This window comes from Rhagoletis pomonella, unplaced genomic scaffold (assembly GCF_013731165.1).
Source record: "Rhagoletis pomonella isolate Grant_MI unplaced genomic scaffold, Rhpom_1.0 Rhpom_scaffold_00007, whole genome shotgun sequence".
NCBI lineage: Eukaryota > Metazoa > Arthropoda > Insecta > Diptera > Tephritidae > Rhagoletis > Rhagoletis pomonella.
This window is the reverse complement of record NW_023458561.1, coordinates 50,264,152-50,275,258: the sequence shown is the minus strand read 5'-3', so window position 1 is coordinate 50,275,258 and position 11,107 is coordinate 50,264,152. Positions and strand designations below refer to the sequence as shown.

Below are 11,107 nucleotides of genomic sequence, written 5' to 3'. Positions count from 1 at the left end.
AATTTTTACTTTAGTAGTTTTTAAGATTTTTCTTGATTTTTGTTTAGTTTTTGTTCATTTTGTTCATTGTTTTACATTTTTGTTGCTTTTGTTTTTATTTGATTTTTTTTCGTATTCGTACTTACATTTTACGTTATCACAGTTCGTAATTAACAAAATTAAAAATAGAGCTAAAAAAATTAAAATTTTATAATTTGCAAATATTAAATAAGTAAGTAGCTAAAACTGTCTAAAACTAAGCTAAACACTAATTTGCTTGAAGATCAGGAGGCGTTAAGGCATTCCACTTTTATACATACAATTTGCTCCTCTTAACAAAATCCATAATTGCTAACCATTGCGCTCCCAATCTTCGTTCAAGTCAAATGCACTATTGGTGTGTCCCTAATAAAGATTTACAAGTTTTTTTTGTTTTGCTCCCGATTTTAAAAACTAACCATTTCTATGCTTTTTACTCAGCGCTCTTTAAACACTTTAACTGGTAAGTACTACAGTACACAACAACAATTTAGGTACTACTTTACTGCTACACATTATATACAGTTATAATCTAGGACGCTAATGCTAAAAGTAGGTTTGTTTGGGCTATGTCCATACGCTGCTCTGCTCTGCTTTTGCCTTGGCGGTCGGCAACCTAAGCTCCTTCGGCAGTTGGCTACGCATGTGACCTTTTAGTGGCATTTAGTGTTATTTTAATTTATTTGTTTGTTTGTTTTGCTTTGCTTTGATTTGCTTCGTTTCGTGTGCTTCGATTTCGCTGCATTCGCTGCTGTGTTTTCTTCTTAAATTTTAGTATTTACAGTTACATAGTTACATGGTATACATATGCGCATATGTATGTATGCATGTATGCGTATGTAAATGAGGCACGTTGCAAGTTCTTGTGGCAAGTTAAGTTCACGTCGGCAGTATTGCAGTCTTTTTCTGCTTCTCGCTCCACCCAGCTACCTTCATCGCTGCATCGATATCTTTTCCTTCCCCACCTACTTTCGGTCGCGTGCCGCATTTGCTTTGGCTACATATTTCGCGCATCACAATGACTCTCGGACGTTTGCTCCGTCCGTGTCTAATTGCTAGACGCGCGTTTCGCTGCGATGCAGCGGCTGCAGTTCGCGCTGCGTATCATTGTAGTACTCATGATCCGAGCTGGTCGGTTCCGAGCCGCCATTGCCATTCACCGCTGCCATGGCTGCGACATTCATGTCGTGCATAGCTGTGAGCGCTGCTATTGTATTCGCCGCCGCCGCTACGGCTGCTGCAGTTGTGGGTGTATGCGGGGGGTGGTGATGGTGGCTGCCGCCGCCGCCATTACCATTCGTTCGCACTGTGCTGCCGCCATTGCGGCTCATCATTACTGGTATGCCGATCGTTTGCGTGGGTATGGGCGCATCATTGACACTCAGCGCTTGCGCATTGAGCAAATATTCTGGATTATCGACGCTGGCCGGCACGCCGATTAGATCCATGTAACCACCGCCGCCAATACCCATACCACCACCTCCGTTGGGGTGGTGGCCGTTGGCTTTGATGGTGTTGTTGTTGCTGCCGGTAGTGCCGTTCGGCGTGCTAGATTGGCAGGTGGGCATAAGGTAGTCATCCTCGTCGACTGGTAGGTCGAGTCGCAAGTTGCCGACACCAACCTCACGCGCATTCGAATCGGTTTCGTCATCGCCGCCTGAAGATGAGTTCTTATTCATCGGATCCTTGCAGTATCGGTTTAGCTTGGGCACCTCATCGGTGTCTTCAGCACCACTGGGTCCAGGCGCTGCCTTGGGTTGCAGATAGTCCTCTGCTTCCACCATTGCTTCTGGTCCTTCTGTGGTGGGCGCCAACTTTCTGATGAGATCTTTCTCGTCCTGACTCGTGTAGGCAGGTAGACGCGTAAACTTATCTCCAGGTATGACCAAGTACCGGCCAGGGTCACGTGCAAACTCGGAGAAAACGTTAACCAGCTGCTTGAATGACGGACGCATTTCGGCGTCCAAGTGCCAGCAAGAGAGCAGCGTGCAGTAGATGTCTAGCGAGCAGATGGCCGGTTGTTCCAATTTCAGTCCAACTTCAATGAGATCGGGTATATCTTTCGCGGGTATGTTCTCATGTGGACGTTGACCGAAAGTCAGCAGTTCCCAAATTGTGACACCAAATGCCCACACGTCCGACTTGCTGGTGAAGACACGATGTCTAATGCATTCCAGCGCCAGCCACTTAATGGGCATTTTACCGCCGGCTGCTTTATATTCGTTGGAGTCACTGCTGAGCAGTTTAGCCAAGCCAAAATCGGTGATCTTTACAATAGAAGGTGTTTGCACGAGCACATTGCGCGCTGCCAGATCGCGATGTACCAAGCGTTTCTCCTCCAAATACGACATTCCCTTTGCGATTTGTGTTGACCAATTCAGCAGCGCTTTTGAGCCAATTTTGTCACGATTATTTCGCACATAATCGAGCAGGCAGCCGAGCGGCATTAGTTGTGTGATCAGCATCATTTGCGAAGTCATACACACAGCTAGCAATTTCAGCAGATTCGGATGCTCCACCGAAGCCATGATGTATGCCTCACGCAGAAACTCTTCACTCGATTCGGCGCCGGAAGCTTTGAGCAACTCTTTAATAGCGACGGGTATCTTGACATTTTCGCCCTCAGGCACCCAAACGCCCTTAAAGACACGGCCGAACGCACCCATGCCAAGCACACCGCCTTTGCGCAACTCTGCATCCTTCACGATGCGCAATTTCGAAAGATTCGGGGAAATATTCGATGGGCGCAGTGGTTCGGCATCCTCACAGCCACTGAGAACACGCGTCATTTTCACCGCCTCCTTCTCGGCTTTGGTGCGCTGACGACAAACATAGCAAACGATGCCCATGCAGAACATAGCCACAAATACAATGAAAGCGACAATAATAAAGATGTAACTGTCTACGCCGGCGGTGAGTTTGGTGCCCTTGCCAGGCACTTCCGAACAGTAGGTGCCAATATCGGTGGACTGGTAAATAACGTACGGGTAGTCAGTGGGGCACTTCGAAGTGCAGTTGAATATTGTCGTATTGTCGTTGGGATCACCAAGGCCGAACACCTTGAAGCTGCGACACGCGAGACAATCCTCGGCGCTTGGCCCCGTACAGCCCTTACACTCCGGATGGCACTCAAAACACTCACGACGCGCCTCATCCGCATAATGATCGGGCGGACATTCATCTTCACATTGCTCGCCGCGCTTGTAGCCAGCACACTTGGAACAGACTTGCTCATGAAAGCCATAGCCATTGCAGAGCTCACAGCGTGGATGACATTTGCGGCAGATAGCTTTGCCAGCCAACGGTTTCAGATTGCCTTGCTCTTGCGGATTCACATACTCCCAGTAATAGCCATCGGGACACTTATCGTTTTTCAACAAGCAACGTTCGACAGTGGTGTCGCTGTTTATGATAGCGAGATTGCACGACTTGCAACCGCCAGGTCCTATCGTATCCTTGGGACCAGTGCAGCCTTCGCATGTCTCATGACACAGACGACAGATGCCATAGTCGGAGTATTTATTGTCCGGACAAACCGTAACGCAGCGTTTCTCATCGCGCACGTGCACACACTCGTCGCAGTGGTCGGCACCAGGACCAGAACAGGTAAGGCACTCGGGGTGGCATTCCTTGCAGGTTTTGTTGTCGAATTGATAGGCGCTGGAAGGAAAGTGGAGGGACAAATTTAGTAATGCAATTGTGAGGCAGCCGTGCGTGAACACGCGACTTACTTTGATATATTACGGCAATCCGCGATGCAGGTGCCATTGAAGCCAAAGTTTTTACATTCCAGACATTGATCCGTGCCCTTACCCCAGCAGCCAGACTTGTTGCACTGGTCCGAGCAAACAAGGCCGTCGTTTTCTGTGTGAAGAAGTAGTAGGCGTTAGATGGGGAAACAATTTTAAAATTTAAGAGAATTGGTAAGCTTTGGGTCGGTTTTTAGTAAATATGTTCTTCCGCTTTCAACAGCTTCGTATACTTACTGCATGATGTTTCGTTGCGGTTCTTTGCAATCACCACTCCATGGTCCACCGACTTTTGCACTTTCTGCCAGTCGATATCGCTCACAAAACAAATGTCGTCATTCTGTTGTATTACCACCGCACCGGAGTTGATGCGCTTCAGGTTGCGCAGCTCCAAACTTTCCAGTGAAGACCTTACAATCGATAACGATGCAAAGTAACTCTCCATCAGCTGACGTCCGTGTATGACCTCTAAGTTGCGGAAGTAGGATAGATTCTTAAATGCCGGATGTGCGCCTTCGATATCCAAGTAACCGGTGATTTCTTTCACAGTGGAGAATACCTCCAACCGATCGGGATGCATAGAAATGAAACGTGGCCCAAACGAATTGTTTGAGTAAATATGCTGATAACCGGAAAACGTCTGATCCAAAACCCGTATGGAGCCCTCAATCACCGTGCAGCCCTTATACGAGTCGATATTACCCGAGTGCAGCGCCGGTGTGCCTGGACATGTCTTGGGGCATGGGCCATTACATGGCACACACTCGCCGTCTTTAGCCATCTTTTCCACCGGGCAACTACGTACGCAAGCGCCATTATCTTTCAACAAATGCTCGGGACATTCCTTCACGCAGGTGGCGCCATAAGCATACTTGCCCTCTGGATTAACTTCCCACAAATAATTTGTTGGATTATATTTTTGCATGGGTGGACATTCTTCCTTGCAAACACCATCATCGTAGAAATTTTTGCATGCGATGCATTCACGCTGTGTTGGTCCGGTGCAACCGCCGGCGCAGAAGAGATGGCAGCACTCGCGTGGACGTGAACCGAAGCAACGACCTTGCGCGCATTGAGGCGAACAGTTGATTTTGCTGAACTTCTGGCAATTTTGCGGACCTTCACCCCAACAGCCGCGCTCACAGCTTTCATGACACTTCGGGCACTGACGCTCCGGCGGTGTGAAGTTGTAGACGTAAGTGAATTGGTCGTCGGGGCCTGAGAGAAGAAAGTAAAAAGGTAAGTGAGTGTGTGAAGCTAAAATTACCCAGATTATAATGTGTGGCTACTTACCAGAAATTATCTCTTTCCAGTCGATTGATTTGATGTGACACAAATTGAAATTGTTGAAGAAACCCACAGATCCCTGAAGTATATCCCTAAGTGCAGGCATTTCGAGTGTAAACATTTTCGAGTAGGCAGTGAATAGAGCAAATTGCTGTTCTTGAACGTTGAGATTGAACAAGGTGCGGCCGCGAATGATTTGTAGTCTGAAAAATATTAAAATTTAAAATTATTGAGTTATTTATGTGGTAACTATTTTATCGCTATTGCTTAACATATCTTTCGTTAGTTTTTCTAAGGCTACTCAGCATTTCTAAAAAATGCCTCCAAAAAATTTCTGAAGAATCCCTGGCTAGTTCAAAAAAAAAAAAAGAAAATTTCGACCTAAGAAATATCTGCTGCTTCATTGTTCTCACCTGCTTTACCGAGTAGAAAACCCATTAAAGGGAGGTTATGAGGTCATTGGCCCATTACTTTTGGTGGCAAACCTTTCATACTCGAGATTCCATTGGTGCAGTTCGTGGTTTTTTCGTGTTTCATGGCATCTTTGAGAGCATATTTAAGGGCTTTGTAGGTTTAATGGTTTTTTTGACGAAAGGGAGATTGTCGGCACCTTGCCTTTTTCGGGGTATGGTTGCGGTACTGCGTACATGAACGAGTGCCCGATCTGCTTGAAATTCTCTCTTGCTCTCGTCTCTGAGGTATAAGTAGTCAGATCTTGAAAATATAGGATGTTCAACACCGAACAACTAGGAATACAAGAGCCATTGCGTCAGTTTTGAAAGCTCTCTAATATATCACAAGCAACTCAGAAGCTGGTGTTAATTTGCTGCAGATCACTAAGCTTGATGGCAGAGCGATTTACTCTACACTTCGTATGGATGCCGGGACAAAGGCATATACTGGGTAACGGGACAGCAGACTAGATTGCAAGTAGGGGGAATTTCCAGTCTTGGAACAGGTAGGACATGCCGCTTACCACTTGTTAGCTCAATATAAAGCAAAAGTTTTTACTCTCAGCTGTCGATGCATGGATCATGCATGATAACTGCAAACGCACGTGGCTGGGAACGCATGTGAATCAGAGGTGGCAAATTATTGAGATTACCTTCTGCTGAACATAGGAAATATGCTTATTTCGATATATTGTCATGTAATTGTGTGAGGTCATCTAATTAGAGAAAAGAAGGCAGAGAGGCTAGGTGTCCCGTGCAATGGCTTCTGTAGAAGTTACAAAACCAAAGAAGAACCTGAAACCATCACGCACTTGCTCTGTGAATCTCCTGCACTTTGGAGACGGTGGCCAACTGAGGAACTGAATGAAACAGACGGATTAAAGTTATCACGGTTGTTGAATTTTGGAACGAATTTACGTCACCGTTTGTCAATTTTGGTTTGGAGACCAATCGGTTTCAGAGTTGTGCCATCTTTAATGTAATTTTCCTTTCGAACGAAAAGCTTAGCCTGTTGGAAGCATCAACAATAAAAAGAAAATTTGACGGTTGCCTTTTTTGGCTAACTCCCAGACATGTAGATAGAGGTTGGAAGACCAAGCAAGTTCGGGTGTTTACAGACACGGCTCTTGATTTTCTATTGCCATAAGCTGGCGATCTACGGTCTTTCAAGCAGTAATCTCGACCTGCGCCAGGTTAAATAAAAAAGGTCTTAAAGTCTGTTTGGACATGCAAACGGCAGTTAGAGCTACATATATGTAAAATAATTATTTCTGAAAGGCTTGTCTAGGACTCTTTTCATAATCCTCAAGGCAGCGGGAACTCTGGTGCCTACCAGTTTACCGCGGGTTCGAAATAAGCGTGGTCGCCGATGAACTGACGATTGAAGAAAGCTCATCATAAGTCCTTGTGCAGCCGCAACCATTTTTAGGACTCAGCTGCGCTTTCGAGTCTTGCAATTACCGAGTGGGTAAACTTAGAACACAGTAAGGACTGGCGAGCGGTAGAGAGCCTTAACAGCGCAGGCTCTTTAGCATCAAACTATGGAACCGAGCCGAAATCAGGTTGTGTCCAGGATATCTAACCATTCGTAACCATTTGCGCTCTCACATGCACCATATTGTCCTAACTAAGGAGACAACAAAATGCCATCTCTATTAGGAGCTAGACTACCAATGTACTGCTAGCATTTATGAGGCAAGGTTATAGCAACTTTGACTATCAGGGTTAGGCGCTTATCCAAGTCGCAGTGCTCTGTACCCAACCCCTCTTCTATCCTAATCTGTCTAATACTAACCATCAGTGCAAATAACTTTTTATTTTAGCAAATGTCATCGACCTGGCTGTTACAAAAAAAAAAAATTTTTAAATATATAATATTTTTTTGCTGTCAGTTTCCATATTAAATTCACATAAAAAATCATTTTTCACTTAAATTGCTTTCGTGAAATTGGCTATAAGAGTAAAAATTGAAATATGTAAATGCTATTTTTAGTTGTCTAATCGTTTCGCTGATCAATTCGTTCTAATTTACACACTTTGTTTTTACCAAATTGTTCCAGTTTTCGTATTCGTAATGTTAGTCTATTCACTCACCTTGGGAATACCACACTTTGTATGTCCACATGACTGATCAGTATGTAGCCGGTTACTTCGCGAATATTTTCCAAAAAGCTGAGATCCATATCGGGTTCTTGCAACCAGGTCAACTCTAAATTACCATCAACATAAGTGCAATTGTTGTAGCGATCACGTAAATTACGATAGTGATGTTCACGATTCGAAGGCACTGACAAGCGCGACTTGGTGCCAATACAAACTGGAAAAATAGAAACAAGAAATAAAATTCATTATTACAACATATGTACATACTTAAGTATAACAAAAATTGACTTAAGTGCGTCACAGCTGGTCTAAGATTTTTTTTTTTATGATTTAATGCATGAAAATATTTTTTTACAAACAAATGCTATGCATCCTAACGCCAGAAAATGTTCTTATAAACATAGAAAACATCTTTGAGACACAAAAATTTGAGATGTTGAGATGCATACTTATGTACATACACTTCAAAAAAAAACAATACCACAAAATGCTATATTTGGCGTGACTACAGTAAAAAAAAAAAAATTCGCTCAAGTCTAAGATCAGCTTGCTGTTAGACGAACATATGACCATATAAGGTGGTGCAGGGTAAGCACAATAGACAACAACAACACTTGTTTTTTTTTTGTTTTGTTTTTTTTTTTTGCAAATAAAGTAAATATCTAAACTAATAAATATACACGCTCAGCTCTTAGAGGGGCACTCCTACGTCATAGAGCGACGTATGTAAGACGTAAGCGGTTGTAAGCGGCGCCAGCCATAAAGGTAGGGGCGACTGCACAAATTTAGTATATAATTTAATATTTTATTTATTTACATGGATTCAAAACAAAAAAAAAAGCGGTGTGCTAACTTTAAGAGCACACACACACGCTCGCCATCGGCACTCAGCCAGCTAGTTAGTCGGAAATTGTTGAATGCCTAGCTAGCGCCCGAGCAAGTCAACAAGCAGAGCCAGCCAGCACACAACCAGTTTAGCCAAGTAATAGCAACGTGCGCCGCAAAAAAAAAGAGGTTTATGCGGCGAGTGACTCCCGGTAAGCGTTTCGCACCGCATGCAAACGGGCGGCACAGTTCGCCGCATGCAGTCCACCACTTGAATACTTAGCCAAAATAGTTAAGCAGCAAACGAGCAAACGCGCAAAGTTGGTAAGTGAATGCGTCATAAGCTACCGCATTCACGCTCCGTTTGTTGGCGACGACGACGCTGTCGGCAGCGATGGCTACTACGTCACCACCGCTACAAGCAGCAGCACCGCACCATAAGCAGTGTTAGCTAACTTAGCGCAGTTCTTTAGTGGTTATTTCACTCAGACGCCAGCGTGTTTGGTAAACAACTGGCTTAAAGTTCTTAGCTATGCGCATACATATATAAATACTTAATGAAAAATTTGCAGGTGGCAGTGAGCCAAAATGTATTGTAGGTAAGTGTTTGGAGTAAATATACATAAATGTAAAATTGTTTAACGGTTAACTTTTACGCAGTAGGTGGGACTTAAGATGATTTAAGGAAGTGAACTCTTTGTAGTATTCCTTAATTGAATTTTAGTTTCTGAATTCTTACACACGACCGCAGTTTTGTCGGCAAATTGTGGCCAAGATATTTTTGCTTTAGAAAATTTTTTATTTCGATAGGATAAAATTTTGCCTTTAGGTAAGAAATCGATTGCATTCAATGCCCTTTACTGCTGTTGTTTTTTATCGAAAAAGTTATGTGAATGCGAGCATTTTGATATCGAAATCATAAAAATGATGGCTACATTAGTCAGGCGCAATTTTGATATCTTAATAAAATCGATATCAATAAATATGTATATCGATAAACAGATAGTTGTCGTTAAACCACGTATACATATGCTTGTAGAGTTATAGTAACGGTATCAATAAAAATAAAAAAATTATTTAGAATTAATTAGAAGTATTGAAAAATAAATCGATAACAATATAACGATAACGATAAATATAACGGTAACGCTAAACATATCGGTATGGATAACGACAAATGTTCGTATAAAATACTGCAATAATTATTACAAGGAAAACCTATAGACTACAGCAATAACTATTTCGATAAATAAATATATCGTTAACAGAAATGAGGAAAACAATGTATTTACTCTATGTTATTTCATTTTTTTCGGGCTTTCAAGACACTTCTCCTGAGTTAGAACAATGCTTTTAAATTGCTTGCAATATTTTTTGGAAGTCTTACGGGAATTTCGGATAATGGAATCGAAAATACATCGATAACAACAACCGTAAAGATGTCGGTAGAAATAATGACAAAGAAATCGATATCAATATTTTATAAAATACAATAGTAATGATGCTGATAAATATATCTATAAGACTAATTGAAAGTAAAACTGTATATTTGCCAAATATTATTTCTGAGTTGTCGCGGTTTCAAGACTTTTCTCGGATTTTTCATAATGTTTCCAGATATTTCGAATAGCATCGAAAATGCAACATTGGAATAAACATTTATATATGAATATATATGTATATATCGGTAATTATATCGATATCGAAGTCGATAGAATATATACTACAGAATTATTTACGTCGATAAGTAAATATATATGTATATCGAAAACAGCAATGAAAAATATAGTGCACATATTTGATTATCGCGAAGATTCCCAAATTTATTTTTCAGGATTTTCCTGGGACTCTTTTTGGAGCTTCGCACTTTTTTTTCGCTTTTATTGCGATTTTTCGTGACCGTTTGTGTCTTATTTTGAACTTTTTCGGGACAACTTCAGTTTCTTTAGTAGGTACATTTAAGCCTATTTATTTATTTTATGTTAAAAAAATATCCGCTTCGCTTTTATTTCTGACATAATGAATAAAACTTATTTTTTTAGTAAAATGTTTGCTAAACCTTACATAGATACCTCTATTCAACTACGCTGCAAAAATTGCTCCATAATTCTAGTTCCATTTTAAACCTAATCTTACTGTTCCAAAAGTTCTTATAATCCTCTCACTTTTTTGATTGCGTGCAGCCAAAGTCTTTGATGGTAAGATCATATAATCGCAAGGCCATTTGATGGATTATAAAAAAAGTTTTCGAAAGACACAACTAGCAGAGGTTTCTAAAACTACATACGATAAAGCAATAATTACAAACATATAAATAACTACACCCATATTATTTACCTATATATGAACGTTAGTATTCGAAACGTTAATACACATTTGTATGTGTTGTGTACGGACACCAATTTTTTCAATTAGGAACACGGACAGAACTCGAGTAAGCACTAAATGCCTTTCACAATCTAGTAAGCAACCAACTTAGAGTCATTAAACCGACTGATGGATTTGCTATTATAACTAAAACAATAACAATAAAATCACTTATGTTTAACCACATGAAAAGGAATATGAAGAAAAATATATGAAGTTACAAAAAAAAAGAACCGAGAAATTAAGCAACACCAGCAGCAAAATGGTTAACAGCCAACAAACGATGCTGAGTCGCTTCCACGAAAA

The 11,107-nt window shown here is 41.7% G+C and overlaps 1 protein-coding gene across 2 annotated transcripts in view; it reads right to left on the bottom strand.

Moving 5' to 3' along the window:
* Positions 1 to 43: 43 nt before the first annotated feature.
* LOC118743000 (epidermal growth factor receptor) overlaps positions 44 to 11,107 on the bottom strand; it is a 231,635-nt gene continuing 220,571 nt past the window's right edge. For both annotated transcript variants that reach the window (XM_036475452.1, XM_036475451.1), the window contains exons 2-6: positions 7,601 to 7,823; positions 5,061 to 5,257; positions 4,005 to 4,985; positions 3,750 to 3,882; positions 44 to 3,678 (exon numbers count right to left, since the gene is read on the bottom strand). In XM_036475452.1, coding sequence (XP_036331345.1) covers positions 1,074 to 3,678; positions 3,750 to 3,882; positions 4,005 to 4,985; positions 5,061 to 5,257; positions 7,601 to 7,823 — 4,139 coding nt within the window. In that variant the 3' untranslated portion in view covers positions 44 to 1,073. The remainder of the gene's footprint in view (positions 3,679 to 3,749; positions 3,883 to 4,004; positions 4,986 to 5,060; positions 5,258 to 7,600; positions 7,824 to 11,107) is intronic.